This window comes from Rhipicephalus microplus, chromosome X, assembly GCF_043290135.1.
Source record: "Rhipicephalus microplus isolate Deutch F79 chromosome X, USDA_Rmic, whole genome shotgun sequence".
Taxonomy (NCBI): Eukaryota; Metazoa; Arthropoda; class Arachnida; order Ixodida; family Ixodidae; genus Rhipicephalus; species Rhipicephalus microplus.
In genome coordinates, this window is record NC_134710.1 from 52,687,459 (window position 1) to 52,710,007 (window position 22,549).

Here is a 22,549-nt window from a genome sequence, read left to right on the forward strand (position 1 = left end):
TTATTTTATTGAATGATTTTAGTTATTCTTTATTTATTTATTTATTCTTTTATTTATTTTCTTATTCAAGGGTGGAGCCCCTAGTACATTTGCACCCTCCTGGTTTTCCTGTGCTATATATCCTGTGTCATTGAAAAATTTTTTCTTTAGATAAAGACACCTAAATAAGTTTTAGTCTCAGTTCATTGACAAGCTCTTTTCTCTTCCTACATAATATTAGTCTGCGTATGATTTGGCGTCAGACTTTTTTGAACAATTGTGCTGCTGATCTTGGTGGCAGCTGTAATTGTGCACTGGGTAGCTCCTGTAGCCGTATAACGAATTGCTATTTCTGATAGTGTGCGTGCTAAAAGCCCAAGCTGCCGATTCTGATGACATTTTGCGCTCCTTTTGAGAACTTGAAAACATAGGAATTACGGACACAATAAACAAGCCACCTGAAATGAGCAACATCATGAGGTATTTTGAGCAAACGATTAGCTTTTTAAACGGAAGATATGAAGTGGCCCTCCCTGGGAAGGATAATTTGGAGCTTGCAAGCAACAAGCAAGTCACTGTTACTCAACTGGACAAGCTTATCAACCGTCTCGACTCCAGGAGAGGACTGCTTGAAACGTATGACCATATCATAAGAGAGTACTTGAGGGCAGGACACACCAAAGTAGTCAGTGATGTACCTGCAGAGGTGACGAAATTATATTACATGCCACACAAGGAAGTCATGCGTGAACAAGCACTGACAACGAAAGTGAGAGTGGTGTTTGACGCTTCGTCACATACCAAAGAATGCAATTCCCTTAATGACTGCCTTGAAAAAGGTGACGACTTATACCAAGACCTTGTGCAAATTCTGCTACGCTTCAGAACTAACCCGGTGGCAGTTATCGCGGACATAGAAAAGGCATTCCTTCATATTGCGATTATAGAGGTCCAGAGACGCTTTCCGTTTTCTCTGGTTTGCAGAAGGTGATTTATCCAAGGGCAAGCTGCAAGAGTGGAGGATGACACGAGTGCCTTTTGGAGCTAGATGTAGCCCATTTTTTCTCAAAGCTACTATTCTCTACCACGTGAAAAGAGCACCGGCTGCCATGGCACAAACAGCGCAAACTCTTGCCGAGTCGTTTTACGTGGATCACTTAGTCACTGGTGTCGACTCAGACGAGGAAGCCGCTAAACTTTGCCGAGAAGCGCTTACAATAATGAAATCTGCCGGCATGACATTGCGGAAATGGACAACAAATTCAGGAAATTTGATGCGAACGCTTAAAAAATCAAGTAGAATCTACTAGTAATGAAATGGTCGTTCTTCACGAAACATCGGTCAAGATCCTGGGTTTAGTTTGGAATCCTACAAAGGATGAATTCAACTTTTCGGTTGAAAATCTACTCCGGTTTTTGACAGCACAGACGGACACATAACAATTTGTCTTGCAGTCAGTAAGCATCAAGAATATTTGACCCGTTCAGATTTGTCAGACCATATACTATTGCTATACGAATATTGTTTCAGAAGCTGTGGATACGAGGGATTGGCTGGGATGAAGTACTATACCAATGACCTGCAAAAAGAATGGAATGATTTGGTCATTCAGCTGCCGCAACTGCAAAACGTCGTAGTTCATCGCTACCTGGGAGGCGTAGCAAGGAAGCCCAATTAGCTTCAAGTACATGTTTTCTGTGATGCCAGTTAAGCGGCATACGGAACAGTGATATACGTCGTGTCAAGTCCTGAGGAGCCAAAACTGTTGAATGCGAAGTCCCGTGTAGTACCCATTAAGGAGACATTTCTGCCGCGATTAAAGATGCTGGCTGCCTTAATCGGCTCAACAATGTTAGCATACGTGAAAAGTGCTTTGAGGAATGTTGAAGTTGACTACACGATGTGGACAGATTCCGCCATTGTGTTGTCTTGGATAAAAAGTGACGTCAAAAAGTGGAAACAGTTCGTAGCCAATAGAGTCAATGAAATTAGGTGCACTACAGATCCATCAAAGTGGAGATACTGTCCTGGAACGGACAACCCAGCTGACCTAATTATGCGTGGCACGATGCTTGAAAGACTGCTGTGCAGCTCAAAACGGTGGCATAGTCGCGGGTGGCTAACTAAACCGATATCTGAATGGCCCCTACAGTTCAGTGAACTAGACATAGCGGAAGCCACCCAAAGTGAAGTTACAACAGTCCACGTCGCACTAATGACACGCTTCTCAGTTCCCATAATCGACATTCAACGGTACAGCAGGCTTCAGCACCTACTCAGAGTCACTGCGTGGGTTTTCAGATTTACTGACCGATGCAGAAAAAGGACGGATCATACGGGACATCTTGTGGCAACAAAAATCCTCAACGCTGAACAGTATTGGATAAGATGTACACAAGAGCAAGGCTTTCTTGAAGATCTCACCGCTTTGACCAATGGCCAACCAGTCGAGTCTACATCTCGAATCCCTTTACGTAGACAAAGACGGAATTTTTCGTGCTAGAGGCCGTTTATACCTCATGCATTCCACACAAGATGTCAAGCACCCAATCATAATGCCTGCACTTTTTACGTGCACCATATCTTGAGCCGCGCATCTCAAGCTTGTCTCGAAAATGACATCCGAGGCTTTGCTGCTGTGCCTACGATGATTTGCAGCTTGGAGAGGATTACCTAGGGTGATCTATTCTGACAACGCACGAAGCTTTCACAAGAGATCGGCACACATAAAGCAACTACACCGAATGTTCTCTGAAGAGGATGTCGCTGGTCACCTCAGCGGCAACAGCATTTCGTGGAAGTTTATTGTACCAAATGCTCCTTGGTAGGGTGGATGGTGAGAGCGCCTAGTACGATTAGTGAAGCTTCCGCTGCGAAAAATTATCGGCAAAGCTCGTCTGAACTACGAAGAAACATCGACAGTGCTGGCGGAGGTCGAAGCAGTCGTAAACTCTAGGCCTCTGACTTTCATCGAGACAGATGCAGGAGAACCTTGCACTTTGACACCAGGCGAACTTCTCCTTGGACGAAGGTTGACTTACATACCGTATGCAACCGCTGACCAAGTTAACAGTAATTCTATATGAGCAGACGCCATACGCAGACACAACTACAGGAAGCTGCAGGTTGAAAGTTTTTGGAAGCGTTGGCAAAATGAATACCTGTTGCAATTACGATCTGCACACTTTGCTGACACGAAATCAAATACAGCATTCAAGCAAGGGGACATCGTTCTCGTGCATGCGGACAACACGCCACGCCAGCTATGGAAGCTTGCAAGGGTCACGGAAGTGTACCGCAGTGCCGACGGTCTCATTCATTCCTGCAAGATCAAGTTGCAAGGCGGTCACCTTGTGATAAGGCCGATACAAAGACTGTATCCACTTGAACTATGTGTTTAACTTTGCGCGGCCTTGTGATAAGGCCGATACAAAGACTGTATCCACTTGAACTATGTGTTTAACTTTGCGCGGCCGAGAATGTTGATTATTTCTCACGTTCTGGGCTGGGACAAGGAAACGAGAAAAAAAAAGAGCGCGAGCAAGAGACGCGGGGACGCACAAGCTACAGCAGAGCGCCTTCCGAGCACAGTTAAATAAACAAGTATTTTTTGCCTTATACCTTAAAGACGGAGTTGAGTCTGATCGCAGTGTCTTGAACATCATCGTCTTAATAGCGTCACCAATTTTTGGAGAGCAGCCATGAAGTCACTCATAACGGAGTAATCGGCGCCAGTATCCACGAGTGCAGTGGTTGAGTGATTGCCGACGGTTATAGAAATATTGGGGTAAATTGCTGCGTCACGTTCAGAAAATTTCGTGACAAAAATATTGGCGTCTTCAATGTCTCATGGCAGAGGATGTTTGTCAGTTCGGTCAACAGCGGCCCTGCCCCCAGAGGTCGCTGGCCTCAGTTTTCCTGGCGTGGGCCAGGACTTGGGGACCTGTTTCGTACACCAGAGAATTTGGCGTTACGACTAGGCGAGCCGAGGCGCCGAGGAGAAGGTGAGCGTGGCCGGTGGCTTTGTGCAGGAGGAAACGGCTGCTAAGCTGCTAGGTATTGCTGAATCTCGCGAGGACGCTCCCCGTTGCTGGGTCAATGCGCATTAAAGTGAAACCCCTTAAGGCCCATTCTGCAATACGCACACTGGCGGTACACATGGCCCGCTGCGCCGCTGTTGTAGCAAAGAGGCCTGTGTTCAGAGGTGCGCCATACGTCAGATTTACGGGTGACTTCACGCGGAAGGTCATACTGGAAAGTGCTCTCGTAGTTATTTGCAGGTGGGAATTGATGGGGCAATGAGGAGAAAGTAGAAGGTGGCTGGCGTCCGGAAGAAGGTTGAGAACTCCTCAATGCTTCGGCGTAAGACAGAGCAGGAGCTTTCGCACGCATTGGGAGCAATGGTTAGGTCACATTTCTGAGTTCATCGTTAATAATGTCTCCCAGAATTGTCGCACTTGGGTGAGCAGAAGTGGGATGGACGTTTTCGAGCTCCTCTTGGACCACGCTCCACACAAGCTCGCGGAGTGCTGATAAGTTTTGTCCACAGGTGAAAGCTTACACCGCGGCAACAGAAGCTTGGGGGTCGTACTGTAGAGAGCGTTGCTGAAGTGCCTGTCCATAATAGTAGCTTCCACGATGAACTCATCGACAGTGATTGGGGGCTTGCGTATGAGTTAAGCGAAAAGTTGCTCCTTGATATATCCCGCAGGAGGAGTTGAACTTTTTTGTTTCATCCATCTCTTTGTCAGCGTGCTTAAACAAGCGTGACATGTTTTCGACAAACATAGCCACGTTTTCATTTTGCTTCTGAACCCGGCTCTGCAGAGCCTGCTCGGCCTTTTGTTTCCTTTCGGGATTTCTGAATGCCTGGCATAGCTGTCGCTCGAATTCTTGCCAGTTGGTGATATTCGACTCATGGTTCTCATACCAGATGCGAGCGAAGTCTTCAAGTGCAAAATAGATGTAGCGAAGCTTCTTCATATCGATTCATTTATTGGCGGCTGCGACCTAATCGAATTGGTCCAGCCAGTCATCTACGTCCTCGAATACATCACCATGAAACGGCTTCGGGGTGCTTGCTGTGTAGAGGACGCTTGGGGTGAATGCGAGTTGGTCTACGATGCTCTCTTGCATCTGACTTGCCATTGTGGTTGTCATTCTTGCCGAGCTCAAGGGACCAAGGTCAAGAGATAGTCCTTGCAAGCGACAGCTGAGGCGAAGTGCCAGGTTTTCCTCCAGAATTCTGGAAATGGTGGCAGAAGCCTGAAGTGGCTTGAGTTGAAACTAGCGAATTTGGATTGTACCCAGCACGTCCACCAGTTTGTCACGGTAATAAAATCAGCGCAAGTAACAGTGTAGCAAACAGCATAACAGCTTCAATCGAACAGCGCGAGTTCGTCGTCGTCTTTTCACCGACAAAATCCTTCGACACGCACAAGTAATGATGACACTAGCCACGCAACAGCCAGAAACCCACTACAAGCTCGTGTCAAGATATTAAATAGGGCCACAGCCAGTACATATTAGTGCACAAGCTGAGGCATGCTGCATTGTGTCAGAACGTCAGCTCTGGCCTATTTTTCCACACACAGTGGCACCCTTCTAGTACCCTGTGCCATAGTTTTCTAAATATACACTAGAAGGAACTTTGACACTAGTGTCTGTGGGAGCTGCAACGCATGGCACTTCAGCGAGCATGGGAAATATAGGTAGTACACGAGTTTGCCTAGTCTTCGTACTTTACATTTCTTTTGGATTTGCATGGCTGGAAGCTGCTTTGTCACGAAAGAACAATCAGCAATAGTTTATCAGTTGCACTTTACAACTTTAATTTTTTAGGCTTATCATTTCAAATTGACTTGCGAAGTTAAAAACTGTTTGTTTTTTTCTTCGAAAGAAAACCAAAACCAGCGATAAACGAAGCCACACGTGCGATTCGCCGCCCGGAAGTACGAAGGCTAGGCAAATCTGTGTACTACCCATCATTCCCATCGTCACCTAGTGATCACAGCACCAGAGTACCCTCTAGTTAATTTTAGGAAACTCTATGCCCTATGCCACACTAGTCCAATAATGATGGAAGGCACTGCTGTGGCAACACCACTAACTTTTTAAATAGGGTAGCATGTAACGAACACATGCATCACGATACCGGCGAACGGGTGTATCTGCCGATTTATGCAACGCTGACGCTGTTATAGCTATACCTATGTCATGTCACACAGGGGATCCAATGCGTCATAGTTAGGCATAGAAAATCTGCATGTAGCCAGCTCTATTGCAATCATATGGCGACAGCAAAGGAATACTCTTAGCCTGCCCTTCGGGTTCTTTTTGTAGAGGAGCTCACAAATATGCAGGCAGTTCCCAATCATACCTCACTGCTTATTTTCTCGTAAAACGTGCAAAACTTGATACGAAATGGAAGTAACTTCTTATGAAACGTCTTTCTTAAAAACCTTCTTAGTCAGCTTGAGCAGTTTATAGTATACAAAGAAAAAAAAAGATGCTAGCTTACCAACGGCGAATAAGTGGTTGTGCGCTCTCTTCTGGGACAAAAGCGTTGGCTTGCGGCAACTTCATTTGTGCGCGCTCAAAACGCCATCCAGTTTCTCTGAGTAAAAGTAGTAAATACACCACACCAGACTGCACAGCTACAGCTACCCAGAAAGAAAACCACAAGCATATAAGCAAGGGGATGCAATGCACTGGGTGGGGCGCCTCAAACCATGCTGCCCTCTCTTGGAATGAAGCAAGTTGAGTAGAACGGTGTGAGGCAAATATAGTGATTGTTATATTTCCACTCCTACTTACGCTCCTTGAAAAATTCTTTTGACCATGTAATCCTGAGGTTCATCTGTCTCATTCCAAGGTGTTTATCACGCCAAGCGGGAAGGGTGATTTATGACCAATTTTGAGAAAGTTTGCACTGTGTGCACTTTCCTAAATTATTTTATTATGACAGTTTGGCACTAGTGACAGAACTTAAAACTAAGGTGGTTGTAGTGTCCATAGAGCGACCATGAACAGGTCGAAACATAGACTCGAAGAAGCCGTTATTACTCAGGACACCTACATACATACAGGACAGACACACATAAACAATGCCCCCTTTGTGGTACAAAGAACAGAACGAAACTGAAAATAAAATCACATTACAAATTTTTCCTTCCTTATTTAAAGAGGTTAGTGGTTTTAGTAGGGGTTAGAACAAATAGAGAACACTCATATACACAATGTACACCCGCACTACTTCGATACATAGTCTTTCACCCATCCAGCAGGTCGTCGTTCTCGCTGCGGCCGCTGTGTTGCTTGCGTGGCAGCAGTCTGGGCCGACACAGGCTGAGACTGCACAGGACCAGATGAGGTTGGTTGCACACTAGTAGGCCGTGGCACTGGCACCGCAACAGCTGGCGCAGCAGAAGGCTTAGGTGGGGCAACCCGGCAGGAGAAGCTGGTAAAACAGGAGACTGTTGTGGTTGCACCGTTGTAGGAGAAGTAGGCACAGAACGATAGCATGGCACAGCACACTCGCAAGGAAGTGGCAGCAGCTCACTGGAACACTCAGGAAGATGAAACTGGCTCGTTTGAGGACCTTTGGCAAGTTTTGAGGCGTTCCAGGTCCTACCATCTTGTAGCCAGAAGGAGGAAGGTCCTTGTTTCTTCACAACTTTTGTTGGCGATAAAAAGACACTATCTCCTTTGAAACGAATAGACTACTTCCTGACACGAACAAAATCACCTACTGTGATTGTACTCTCTTTGGCAGCTCTTCTGCGGTCCGCATATTGTTTGCATGTTTGCTGCTGTTCCTTGATCCTATGGCGTAATCGTGAGAGCTCTTTAGCTGGATCTTCTTCAAAAGCTGGTGCAGAAAAACCTACTACATGCAGCCTTTTTTGGGGCATCCTGCCATGCAACATCACTGCTGGTGCAACGCTGGTTGTGGCATGTGGTGCATCTGTATACACCCAGATACTCAGTTACTGCTTGGTGGAAGGGTTGTCACTCCAGAAGACACACCTGTACATAGTTCTTTAGAGTTCGAATAAAGCGTTAGACTTGTCCACTATCGTGAGGATAGTAAACTGATGAATGAGACAAGCGAATGGCTCGATCGTGAAAAAATTTTGTGAATTGATGAGAAATAAATTGTGGCCCATTGTCACTGACTATTTCTGCAGGATAACCTTTTCGCGAAAATACTTTGGTTAGAAACTCCTTGACTGTACTTGTGGACACGCTACTACAGAAATAAGCTTCGGGCCAATTTGAGTGATAATCCACGAGTGTGATTATGAACCTGTTGTTCTGAGGCACATGTTCAAAGGGGCCCACAATATCAATGCAAAGCTTTTGCCATGGTCGCTGAGGCCATTCTACGGGCTTCATGTGGGCTGGTGATGTTTTCACAGACTTATCTGCCTCCAAGCACACACTACAGTTCTTTATGGCTGTTTTGACTTCTTTGTCCATACCAGGCCACCAGAACTGTTTGCGGAGTCTTGCTTTCGTGCGCGTGATGCCATGATGCGTCTTATGCATGGTGGCGATGATGTGGGCAAGAAGAATAAGGAAGGACCAGCTGCTGTGCACGCAACAATAAGTCATCAATTACTGAAAGTTCTTCACGTATGTTGAAAAATGGCTTGATCTGCTCACGAATGCATGTGTGGTGGCCAAGAATTCATCACAAAAGATTTGACCTGTTGTAAGCATACGTCACCGAAAACAGCTTGCTTGAATTCTTTTTTAGAGATTCAGTCAGGCTCGACAAGTGAGACAATGTCATCATCTGTCTCAAGTTAAGCTTCTGAGGTAGGGCTTGGTAGAGGAGAAAGAGCGTCTGTTACAGTGTTCGTCGACCCTTTTTCGTACTCGACAAAAAAATTGTAGCGGAGGAGCCTAGCACCCCAGCGCGCAATACGAAGTGGGCGTCGTCCTGATCTTTTGATGCCAGCATAGAAACCAATGCTTGATGGTCACTTTGAAGTGTGAACTGGCACATACAAAGGTAGGTATGCCATTTTACACATTCCCAGATGCATGCAACCGCTTCGGGTTCACCGACCGAATACTTTCGTTCTGTAGGTGATAGTGTGCGGGATGCGAAATCTATCGTGCGCAGTTCACGCCCATCTTTCTGCTGCAATACTGCTCCAAGCCCACAGTCAGATGCATCAGTTGACGCAATCACCGGCATTCTTGGGTCAAACATATTCAGTATTGTTCTAGATGAAAGGAGCTCTTTGACTCTCTTGAAACTTCTGTCTGCTTCTGCTGACCAAATGAAAGGTTCATTTCGATGTAGTAAGCGCCTCATAAGTTCCACCACCTGAGCCAACCGAAGGACAGACATGAAGTAGTACTCTATCAAACCAAGAAACGAACGAAAGGTGGCTATATTTGTTGGCACTGGCATTTTCGCGATAGAATATACCTTCTCTGGAAGTGGCGCGATACCATTGGTAGTCACCTTATGCCCAAAAAAGGTCAGCTCCCGAGCATCGAAAAAACATTTGTTATATAGCTTCAAGCCTGCTGTCTTAATCTTCTGAAGGACAGCTTTCAGGTTCAGAAGGTGCTCATGGGCTGTCTTTCCAAATACAATTACATCATCGATGTAGAATAGGACTCCTGAACAGCCATCAAGAATTGTTGCGATCAGCTTTTCGAAGGCTGCTGGGGCAGAAGCCAATCCAAAACACACTCTTCTGAACCGGAACAGTCCTTCATGGGTAATGAAAGCAGTGAGATCCTTGCTATCAGGGTGCAAGACAACCTGACGCTATGGAGAGGTCAAGTCTAGTTTAGAAAAATGGGTAGCACCTACAAGGGCGGGAAGAAGTTCCTCTGTGTGGGGTAATCGAAAACTGTCGGTCACAATGGCCCTATTTCACTGACGAAGGTCGATACATAATCTGATAGTGTCAACCTTCTTGCAACAACGACAATAGGAGAAACCCATTCTGAAGCGTCACTCTTTTATGATGTCGAGGTCCAGGAGCCTGTGAAGCTCGGCAGACACTTGTGCCCAAAGAGATAAGGGAAGACGGCGAAGCTTCGAAGATATTGGCTCCACCTCTGGACGTGTCTTAAGTTTGTGTACGAATCCCTTAGCAAGGCCAAGCTCAGAATTTGAAAAGCACAGAAAAGTCACGTTCTAGAACTGGTGAAGGCTTCCATAATTGCCCCGCGTGTCCTTTGTAGCAACGTCAGAGTGTGCCATATTCTCAAATACACTTTTCATAGGAGAAATGGACATTTGAAGGCACTGCAATGTCGCACCTTCAATACGTATCTTAAGTGCCTTTATGTCATCAAGGCCAATAAAGAAGTGCCTCGATGGACAACATAGAACAGGAGCTGCTCACTCCGACCCTTGAAAATAACGTCGGCCCAGAAACAGCCATGTACAGAGATTGCACATTTTGAATAATCAAGCAAGGAAACGCGGGGAGCAGGTAAGAGTGACACGCTAGGAAACCTGTCAGTGACCACTTCGTCAGAGAGAATAGAGACGGATGAGCCCGAATACAATAAAAGTGTCGACGTGACATCAGAAATTTGCACTTTTGTGTTGACCGCATCTTGCGGAGAGTAATGGACGGCCAGAACTTGCTCAGCATGATCGGGTGTCAAAGGAGCGTCGTCGCACTCAAGCTCATGGACCTCTGCTTGCGCAAGCCGTTTCTGTTTACAAACTCGTTGAAAGTGACCTTTCCGATTGCATAATAACCAACGCTGGCCTAGAGCTGGGCATCGAGACCACGAAGCGTTGTGGTTCCGGCAGTCACAATGAAAACAATGCGGTGAATGAGAAGGACCACTCTGCGACGCAAGCGAGATGCTATCATGCGTTGACGGACTATCCTCTGCTTTCGAGCATGCACTTTCATTCTTCAATGAGTGCTTAGCATGCGTATGTGAATGCTTCAAAACAGGCTGTACAGAAGCATAAAACTCATTTAATTCTTCCCTCGCATGCTCAAACTGCCCTAGTGAATGAAAGCGCAGAACCTTCAAGTAGGAGACGCTCGCGTACACAATTTGATGAAACGCCGGCCACAAACTGGTCTCGAAGAGCATCGTCCTCAGAAACATAAGAATAAAATGATGCGAGCTCCCGATACGCCGCGACAAAGTCGGCAACAGACTCGCCTGTACTTTGGTACCGACGACGCAATCGGTGGCGTTCTACGACGATGTTGCTGGTTGACGCAAAGTGTTGCTTGAGCGCCGCGATTGCTAGGTTGTAGACATTCGGTGCAGTTGGCATCCCAGTTGCGTCGGGCTTCGGCAGACGCAATTGGGGTTGTAGCTGCGTCGGCTGGTAGCGTGTTGAAAATGCGCTGTCCCTCTGTTTCAAGGCAGTGAATGAGGATGGCCCTGCATCGCTGCGGCGAAAGTTCGGTAGCTCCAGAAGCCAGCAGGCACAACTCGAACATGCGGTGCCACTGTTCCCATGGCAGGGCTGGACGGCCAGGGCTGAGCAGAAATGACGGTTGCGGGGTCAACCCAGAACAGCTCATGCAGCTGGACCCTGGTTACACTTGCGAAAAAAATAGATCTGCGGAGCGGAGCCTGGAAACTGTTGCGAAGCAGCATTACTTGCAGTTTACGTTGTAGCCATTGTAGTGTCTGTAGAGCGACCATGAACAGTCCAAAACATGGACTCGAAGAAGCCTTTATTACTCAGGACACCTACATATATACTACAGGAAAGAGACAAATACACAACGCACCTTTTCGGGTCCAAAGAACAGAATGAAACTGAAACTAAAATCACATTACAACCGTCTCATTTCAAGGTGTTTATCACGCCAAGCGTGAGGGGTGATTCATGACCCATTTTAAGAGAGTTTGCATTGTGTGTACTTTCCTAAATTATTTTTTTATGACAGTTGGGGCTTTAGTGACAGAATTTAAAACTAAGGTGGGGCTGCGTCATCTGGCTTCTACCTGCTAGAATTTATTGTGAGTTTTATATCATGCAAAAACATTTGAAGGCCAACTACGGCGATTTTTTTCAGGTCAATGGATCTGAATGAAAATTGCTGTGTATGTTCCTTTGCTTATTTCTGTCATTTATGCCAAATTACATGCTTAAGAGATGTGCTAATTGTTTGTAAATGAATTTGAAAGATTACCTCAAAGCGCTCTCCTGGCTTGCCAGAATTATTTGCAACAGTGTCTGTGTGACGTCATGTTTGGCATGTCAACGAAAATGACGCAGCCGATGGCATTACTAACTTTGCCCGCTATCAAGTTTACTGTGCTGGTCACAACAACGGTGGCAGTGTTTGGCACGGTAAGCTTTCTTACTCTGTGGTATTTGGCTGGCTCTGCTCAGCGCGTTTGCCTCTCCCTCGAGTGTTTGCACAACCTGGCTTTCACAGTTTTTATACTCCGCACTGGCAGGACCTGTATACCACTTCCGGCTCTTACCAAATGGTATGTCATACGTAGGCAGTGAGCTTGGTGTGGTTTCGATATTGCCTTCTTGCTTATTAAAAGTATTTTCGAATTTTCTGTGCATTAGTATTGTACCACGTAATGAGGAGAAATTATTTTTATTATTATTATTATTATTATTATTATTATTATTATTATTATTATTATTATTATTATTATTATTATTATTTCAGCTATTAGGCTCGTGGCAAGAGTGTCTCAGGGACATAGAATCACCATTACCCTGACATAGTCGAAAAATCGCCGTAGTTGGCTTTTAAATACTTTAATTTTTCAATTATTATAGCGTCTCTGTCCATAATGATGGTGCATCCATATTTGTGCCTAGTTTCACTGGTGACAACACAAATAGAAATCATAGCCTGTGTGTTGTTCTAGAAGAGACACTTGCGCTACCAGATCAATCATCTTCATTGCCTTTGTCTGCACATAGCAGGTACAAATAAGGATGTGGCAATATGAGATCTCAGATGTCAGCATTTATTCATCGAACAGTGCTGCCTAGATTGTTAGTGTTTATTGAAGTAAATCAAAGTCATTTCTTGTTTTGCATTTATTATGGAACTTATGTTGGCTATATATTGTAACTTGTGGAATATGTTTCTTCAAACCATATGTTTCTCTTCAGAAATGGCCTTTGCTTCATGTGCACAATGTGCATTTTGCTTTTGAAAAACTTAGTTTTCCGAAGTTAAAAATAGCTTTGTATCGTTTACTTTTCATCACCAGCAATTTCAGCGCAGAAACGCTTCATAAATAATAATGATTGAATTCATTTCATTTAAGGTGATAACACAGATTTGAAGAGGAGCACAGCAACTACAGTGACACCTAGGGGAGGCCCTGTAGGAAGTTCTCAATCTGAAGCCAAGCCAAGCCGTTACTCTTCATTGCGACAACGTTCCCTTGCAGAGGTATTGATGAGCACTTGATAGAGGGTTATGATTTTATGATTATTGCTTGTTTGAACAGGTATTTTTATAATACTTCAATATTTTATATAATATAGAGCCACAAGGCAATGAAGCCATTCGGCTCTGTACATATAGTCTGTAATAGTTTCGTTCTCTCGTTGAGCTCTTGCGTCGACGTAGGCGACCCATTGACACAACAGGAGAGGCTTGTCAAATTCAGTTTTTAATGCCGTCACCCATGATGTTCAGTCGGCGCTCAGGTACCCGGTAGTTTGGTGCCGATTGGCTGTGTGGCCCCTAAGTCGCGAGATTCCTGCGTTGATTGTTGCTGCCTGTGTCCATGCGCACCACTCGCGCATTGATTCTACGGCAGTCTCCCACCGAGCGAAGTTGTCTGATTCAGTTCCCGAATAGGTCGGCAGTGTTCCCGTGAGATCTGGTGTCGTAGTTATTTACAGCTGAGCACTGGTGGCGTTGTTGTTCGATGTGCCTGGCGGTGTTCCCAACTGCCTTTCGAGAAGTCGCGCCATTATTTGCAACGTAGTGTTGAGCATCGCCAGCTCCATTGTTTTGTTTGCGTTTCGTTCGGTGTAGTTTGATTTTCGATGGCGTCCGTGCGTGTCAAGCGAGTTGGAGAGAAGCTGTCTTCGAAAATACCTTGAGGCGTCGTAAGTTTCAGCTCGTAAGTGCCAAAAGCCGCTTCGTCCGCAATCAGCAGGGAGTTTTTCACTTCGGTGTGGTCATTCTCTATACTGGTCGTTGTCGCTGGCTGCACATGCTGTTGCTAGGCCTCGGTACGTACAGTGTTATCTTCTCGCTTCGTCTTCTGCTCTACGTCGACCATAGGTTCGTTGTTAAGTCCTCCTCGCCATGTCAGGGGTTGATGCGTACGATGACACGACTGATTGAACGACAAACAACTGATTTATTAACAATTCGAAGAGATTACATAACTGATGCCTCGTGAACCGCTTTGCGCTCGCCCCAACCATCCTCTTCGTTCCCCTTGCGGCCACTCTCTTCAACCGCTAATAGTTGCACAACATCACGATAGGTGATGCCAGCTGTCCGTAGTGGATGTAATGCCTAACAACTACCATAACCCGCACTTCATTCCTTGTTTCTACACCCAGCTGCTTTTCGTTTGCACAGAGTTATCATCATGATAACGTTACCATATCATATTTGTCTACTACTGCAGCCTCCAACTCATTTGTTCCTAGGACAGCAGGAGATTGGTACCATTTACCTGCCTTCATAACGAATATAACTAATACAACTGCATTTAAGAATGTCCTATCAAGCCTACTGCAACATTGCTCGTTTGTTTCTTCTACATTGCTTTTAACTACTTCGCTTGATGTTCTCTAATGTCCTTTACGAAATCTTTTTAATTTTGTAACTTTACTGTTATGCTTTCTTTCTCTTTCATTTTTGTTAAGTAGACCTCACTCCCTCTAAAATTTATTTATACCTTGAAGGTATTATAAATAAATACATAAATACTAGAAATATCACAAAAAACAAATCTTTTGCTGTCAGGGCTCTTTTAAAACTATCACTTGTTGAGCAATTGTGGATGGATTTGTTTCTACTAACATACCAGTGGTTTGGAGCAGGTGGATGAGACTTGCGCCATCATTGTTTCTTTTTTTTTTTGAGGGCTCATTGAATATAGAACATCACAGTGTAGGTTCAATTAACGACACATTGGGTAGCTGAGAGCTTTTATACTCATCTGTTGCCTGCACTCCATGAGAATTGGAATGTAAATGTAAGTGAGAATAGTATGGGAGGGGTTTGTGGGTGTGTTTTAATGGCTGCATCGAGAAACATGTGATGTAGGAAGTATTTCTAAACTGCTTCCTGTAACGATTTTCTTTATCAAATTTGTAGTGCCCTGCGAGGTAAAGAGATCCTAATTAGGAAAATGATATTATTTAGCAAAATACTTTTTAATATAACAGAAATGTAGCTCTTTCAGTGAGAAAGCTCTTGATAAACTGGAAAGGTACAAGCAAAAAAGACAGGCGACATTGTCTTGAAGTGTCTGCACCCTCTTGGAATGGTTTCATACATAGTCTGTTAGGGTCTATATAGTTCCTCATTCGTAGTCAGGCTGATGATGATGAACATTTGGGTTCGCCGCAGTGATGTAGTGGCTAGGGTACTAGGCTTCTGACCCGCAGGTCGGGGGATCGAGTCTTGGCTGCGGCGGCTGCATTTTCGATGGAGGCGATAATGCAGTACGCCGGTGTGCTCAGATTTGGGTGCACGTGAACCTCAGGTGGTCAGTATTTCGGAGCCCTCCCCTACGGTGTCTCTCATAATCATATGGTGGTTTTGGGACGTTAAACCTCACAATCATCATCGATGATGAATATTGGTAAAAAGTTTATGAGGATGGACAGTGATGCATTGGAAACTATAGGGGATATTGTTAGAGGTAGTGTAAATGTGAACAAATAAAAGTCGACGAAAAGATAAGTTGGTACCAGCAGGCATTGAACCTGCGTCCTTTGAATAACACATCAAATGCTCTACCATCTAGCTAAGGTGGCAATCATCCCTTCGGCCACTTTATAGGGTATATATTTGCATTTAAGTGTGGGAACATCAGTCAGCGATGCCTGTTGTCATTACGGCAAGCGTGAAACACTTTTGTGTCGGTTGTAGGTATCTAATGATGATTAGGCAATGTGTCATCATCTCTGCTGATTCTTGCGGGGCTGAGGATTGCCAAAAAGCCTAGATAGAAGAAAAGTCTGCTTGTTAGAATATACAGAGCACCCAGAGCTTGTAGCACTGAAGCATGCTGCATTGTTGATCATTACGGCATTCTAAACTCAATGTCTTAACCTAATGTGTGCGTCTACTTAAAATTTTAGAAAGTTTTCAAAGTTGGTTCTGGGGCTCTTTAATGCTGCCTACAAGCTTATTTTTTTTTGCCTGTGTAGAGCTTCATGACATGTTTATCTGCTGCTGTCCAGGAGGATGGAGACTTCACAAGTACCGTGTCTACAGCTGGTGAGGCGGGCACTGGCACTGATTTGGAAGGTGGTCATGGGGTCACCGCTGACTCCTTAGACAGTACAGGCCGCATCGAACCTTACTCTGATCAAGAGGACTTTGATGGAAAAATTGTATTGCATCCACGATTACACAGGGGTGACCTAGATGATGATAGTGGCATTAACAATGGCACACGTGGCTTGGAAGATGAGCTAGAGGATGGTCTTGACGAGGAAGATGATGATGAAGATTGTCTCAAAGGAGAAAGGCAGCAGGACGAGGGCGAGGTATGTTTTCCTTTGTTTATGGTTGGGGCTAACACTATAATGACATTTGTTAGTGGGATGTGTGCCCAGTAGACCGACAGGTGTGTGTCCTTTAATGCTGATCCAGATTTCTTGGTGCATTTTACTGCATATGAAACAGTGCAGGAACTAGGTGAACAAAAGGCCAGTGCTTTGTTCAAGTTTAGTGATGTTATTTGTGCACCAATTATATTCACAGGTGAATCCTGCCGCGTTTAAACTGAATTTGAGAAAGCTGCATCTACCATGCTCTAAAGGAGTTGTTCAGGCCAACAAAAGTTGAATGGCTTGAAACGCCACTTATCTGTATCATTAAAAGTGACCAGTGGTGGTTGAACAGGTGCAATAATAGCAAACTGGATAGTACCAAGCTCCACTAAATCATGTGCTCTTGCATTTGTTAGGAAAACTTTTTCTTCCAGTAATTTTCACCAAAAGAATGCAGTTCGCTAAGTAAATTTTCTATATGGCTGGCATTGTAAATACTAGCAAAGTATGCTCTGAAGGTGAATTTAGTTTTTTAATGTCCAATTTTTCGAACGTGCTTACAGCCTTGTGCCAGTAAAAAATAATAAAATAGCGAGTGACTGCATTCATCATCTATATTCTCGCACTTGGTATGCTAATTTTGAAGTTAGAGTTCGGAGTATCGTTACTATGAAGCACCCACCAGATGTTGGGTCACTCCACACCAAGTGTCGCAACCATTTCATTACCCATCTCAAATGAATTTGAATTGTCCTGATTTCTTGCATTGAAAAAGTGAATTACCACAATACATTGGAGCCAGAATTATCTTGGTGGCATGGGCGCTATCTGAAGTTCATAGTTTGTCATCCAAACGTTGTTTGTCAAAAACGTTATTCTGAGACAATCATTTCAATACCATAGTTGGTTGACATATTAAACAAAAGTGCTTTTGTCAGGTACTTATAGCTCATCAATATTACTGCAATTTTTGTGCCATCTTATAATACATGATCCCTCTTTAACTAGAAGCCATCAAATCCGGAGAAAACTGCGAGATAAACGGTGTTTTAAGTTAAGCAAAACGCTGAAAATGTTTGCCCGGGTCACTGCAAAATTTAAGCCAGCGTTGTCGGGAAAAGCCCCTCTGCACGAGAGAGCTACTGTAGTAAAGGGGCAATAATTTGCAGGGAAAAAGAATTCATTACCGAGGACCAAAAAACTGCGTGATGCTTGCCTGTTTCGCGTTTGGTTCAAGAAATGCGTTTTGATTTGCTCGACACATCGCATGAGATGTTGGTCGCTGCCACTGCCTTCAACTTCGCAAGCACGGCAAGTTACGTGTTTTTGTCATCCTAGGCACTTCTCAGGGCTCTTCCCCTTCTGTGTGGTCATCTGCATTGTTCACAACCATCTCATCGATATCCGCGCCCGACAGCATACCGGTAACGGGGATGTCCGCCTCGTAGAGCGCGTACTCCTCAAAGGCAATCTCGCAGTCTTTAATATCGCTCACGCAGCCAGTTCCCTTGCGCACTTCACTGCACAGCTCATTACAGCCGCTGAATTCCCTGCCAATGTCTTCTTCGATCGATGCCAGGGCTCGAGAAAACCCGCTCAAAAACCCGGCATGAGCGATGCAGCTGGAAATCTCCAGCGGGCATACTTGGCGCCAGGCTTCGGCCACACAGCAGATTGGTGTCATACTTCTTCCCATTGTCGTATGGCAGCAGAATACGATGCAGCAGGCTTTTTCTATAATATTTTCAGGACATCTCAATGACTCCGTGATCCATAGGCTGGAGAACGGACGTCATATTTGGCAGCAAGAATTCCAGCACAACAGCCGGCAAGTTGTCGATTTTTTCGTGACCGGGGTTACCCACAGAAAACAACACTTTCTGACAGTCTTTAGCCATCTTTCGGTCAAGTGCACAGACATGCTCTTTGAAAAGCGCCGCCGTCATTCAGGCCGTTTTATTTGCGCGATTGGTCACATTCATCAGGAGCCGTGCATTTCGAAAACACTTGGGATTCAGCGACATGCCAATGATGAGAAAGGGCAGCTTTTCATCGCCGGTAGCGATGGCACCAAAAAGAATGATAATCCTGTCTTTGCATTGCTTGGCACCTGAGCACGCTTTGCCTTTTGGTGTGTAAGTGCGGTTAGGCAACATCTTATAAAAAAGAGCAGCTTTGTCGCGATTAAAAATGTTTTCGTCCGCGTACCCTTTTTGTAGCGCGGCAAGGCGTAGGTTGCGCTATACATCTGCAGCCTGTTCGTCAACAATGCCACTTTCGCCGTTAATAGGCTTTGATGACACGTTTCTTTTCTTGAAAACCTTTTGAATCAGTCATTCCTGCAGCTGAAGTCCGCATGACCCATTTGGGGTGCCAAAGCATCTGCCTTTTTCCATCATCACTTGGGTGATCATTGGAAGATCGGCTGTTTGAACGTTGTGAAGCCACAACAGAAGTGCTGCTTCAACTTCCGAAAATTTGGAAGCTAGAATGTGCTTCCGCTTGCTCGAGAAGCTTTGCTCGAAGCTTTCCAAAGCCGTTTGCTTGTTCTTAAGCACTGTCGAGAGGGTTGACACAGAAAGGCCGAATTATTTGGTGATGCACGGCTTGCTTCGACATGCTTTTTTGACGCCCTTTAATAAAGCGACTTTTCTCTTTAACCTTAGGGATTTGCATTGCTTTAGGCAGGACATCTTGGTCTATATTCAGAAGCGTTTGTTGCACAGTCACGCACTGAAGATTTGTCACATGCAGATCGCTGGGAACACACACAGCCACCTCGCACCTGCAAGGGTTAGCTTACGTACGTGCTGACGTCACGCTGCACACAGCGCAAAAGTCGTGCGCAAGTGCACACACATTATCACTCCCATAGTTGCCTAACGAGGCGGATAACAAATTGCTGGGACTGTGGGGATTTCCAATTCATCTTTCAGGATCGCGTTCCTCACGCATAGTAAGAGCTAAGCATTACACAATGCCCTCGTTTTCTGTTGGGAGTGGACTTTGCTTGCTCCCTCCCAGTCAAGATTTCACTATATGCGCTGTCCCCTCCGAACAACCTTTCGAGATAAGAGGGGGCAAATACACGGCACCTATCGTGGGTTAATGCGTGGCAAAAAAAGTTTCAGCTTGACCGAGAGTTCAAGATATGCCACTTGGAGTTGACGAGGATTTACTGTATTGCGTTACGTATCAATACCTGAGTAATAAATTTTTAGCCTATGGAAGTTTTAATTTGCTTTGAACATACTTGCTCATATTAGAAGTTGCGTAAAGAGAAATAATTGCTGATGTCTAAAGTTTGTATGTTTTGCAAAATTTTGCGAATTCAAGAAACATCTCAATTTGCTCCACAACAATATGCAATATACACCACATTTGTGCCAAATAAAAATCTGTTTAGACCTCATTTGAAAGCAAACTGTGATGTTTAGGACGGTTCGAGCACTTCCACCACTGTGCAGCGGCGCAGGAAACAGGCGGGGAGACGAGTTCAAACGTTTATATACAAAAGGAAGGCTATAAAAAGTTAGTGTGGACGCCATCGGGACGACCACCACGGCACATGAGGAAAAAGAGTCCCGTAGACTCACGACTCTCGAGCAGCGGTGGCGTTGTCTAGGAGATGCCTGGACCAGCGCGACCTCGGACCTTGTTTTCGAGCTCTTGATCACCGCCTGGGCGAAGTAATTCCACGTGCGGGTTCTGGCCAGCACTGCACCGTCTGTACCGTGCTGAAATGCTGCTCGCTACAGCTGCGGTGCGGCAGCTCAGTCACCGGCGTTCCTCGCCTTGGCCAGGGCAGAGCCAGGTTCCCTCGGGTGCACAGCTCGTGAGCTCGCGGCCTACGTTCGAGTCTGGCGCGTCGCTCGGTACGGCTCGGCACCGCTCGGCGATCCTCGATTCAGCCAGCAATTCCCCTGGCACCTGGATTCTCGGCCACCCTGTACCTCGCCCGGCTCTGTGGTCCTCCGTACACATTCCCGCATCTCGCCCGGCAGAACGTCTTGCTCGTCCCCTGTGGGCCAGATCAGCGGTACGACAGATGCTGATGACGTGCAGGGCTGGAGGCGGTGGAAAGGCGCTATGGAATGCGCTCACTTGCCAATATGCGACGCTCTTGTGACACCGGCGCTTGATGGCATGGGTGCGACTACGGAGCAGTCAACCCGCATCGGTGACGCGTGTCTCCATGCGTTTAATGGGCCAGCCCGTGCAGCGAACAGCTTGCGTAGAGACGCGATGCTCTGCGCAACCGTGACCATTAGCCAGGCCGGGTTCATCGCTGTGCCGAACGGCTGACCGTGGAGACGCCTCGTCGAGATCCGCGATGCCCTCGGCAAGGAAGAGAACAGCAGGCCAGGCCGCGCCCCGAGATGCAGTACTTGTTCCGGCAGTGCCGCCCCAGCTGGTGGTTAGAGGGCAGCAGCGTGGACGGCCGCGTTCCCTGTCCAGACCTGGATCGCCTGCGTCCGACGCCTCGGCCCGCTGTCTTCTGTCACCCGCTGCTTCCGCTCGTCCCCAGCCACAAAGCCTACCACCACGTAATGATCGTACGTGGCCCAATCGTGGAACGCCACTTCTATGGGCCACCGCAAGTCATCAGCTGATTGGCGCACAGTTGCCTCGTAATCACACGTGCGTTGTCCCGCACCTTCGTCGTTGTCGTTTTTCCCGAATCCTCACACAAATGGGTTTTAATAAATGCTGAGCTTCATTGCTAAATTTTTTTTTGCTTTAAGATTGAGAAGCAATTTTTTAAGTTCCCCATTGGAGTGATTGTATAATGTCAAAACTGATTTTTATTCCTTAAAACAAAATATGTAATGGTAAAACTTGCCATATAAGAATTACCATTTGTTTGCTTTAAATAAGCTGCAAAACTGACTTTTAGTTGGAGCACCATGTGCTGTAATTGTGCCTGAATATGAAGCAAAATGATAATATTCTGAATGACATGATTTTTTTTTCGTTAAAGGAGTACTGACATCAAATTTACTCATGTCAAGATTTTTGCATCAACGAGTAGCTTTGGACCCCATAGTAGCAATTTGTGATCTATAATGCATCTGAATGACAAATGATTATCTGTAATATTTATTAATGTACTCGCTATCAAACACTTTTCAAAATTAATGGAAAGCCCGCCAAATGGTAGTGCTGGCAGCACTACCTTGTGGCCACGTCGAGGCAGCTGCACAGCTGATGCCCCTTCCACAAAAAATGGGGACATCAAGCTGGCGTTTCGTCTTCTAGGAGCGCACGTACAGTCAGTCCAGCTGTGTCTCTGAAGGCTTAGACATGCCTCTGGCGCCAACATCCTTGTCCTCGCCATCGTTGCGGTCAACATCGGCAAGTGATGATGACAGTGAGCTGGAATTGGGTATCGCTGTGATTCGCCATGATTTTTGCTTGACAAGCTCCGTTTGAAATGCAATATATTTATCAGTCCCGGCCGTGCTGTCGTAACTCAAGAACACCAACTACGCACCTCACGTCCTGCTGCAGTTGAAAGCAGCAGGGCACACGGTAGGAATAGCCCTGGCCTCGAGAAGAGGCCTCGTACTGCCAGTGAAACCTAACTGGTTCGCCAACACAGAATTTACCCTGTAGCAGCTCGCCACCAAGTGAAGGGAACAAATGCAGCTGTTATTCAGAGGCGTCCAGTCTCTCTGTCGAACGGCGCGTATGAACCAACCCACTGGCTGCATTGATGTTCGTGGCTTGGAAAGGCATGAAACGGCACGGTCTTTCCGCTTTTTTCTTCGCCTGGACGCGCAGGTTTTGACTACGCAGCAGTTCCCCGACTTTCTGGCACGTATTGTCACTCTGAGTGATCGTACTCACATGCAGAGGAGCATAATGCA

The 22,549-nt window shown here is 45.7% G+C and overlaps 1 protein-coding gene across 14 annotated transcripts in view; it reads left to right on the forward strand.

Annotated features, from left to right (window-relative positions):
- The window catches only part of LOC119176042 (uncharacterized), a 475,621-nt gene that overhangs the window by 26,097 nt on the left and 426,975 nt on the right, over positions 1 to 22,549 (forward strand). For all 14 annotated transcript variants that reach the window (XM_075881071.1, XM_075881080.1, XM_075881083.1 and 11 more), the window contains 2 exons: positions 13,247 to 13,374; positions 16,365 to 16,673. In XM_075881071.1, the coding sequence (XP_075737186.1) occupies positions 13,247 to 13,374; positions 16,365 to 16,673 (437 nt within the window). The remainder of the gene's footprint in view (positions 1 to 13,246; positions 13,375 to 16,364; positions 16,674 to 22,549) is intronic.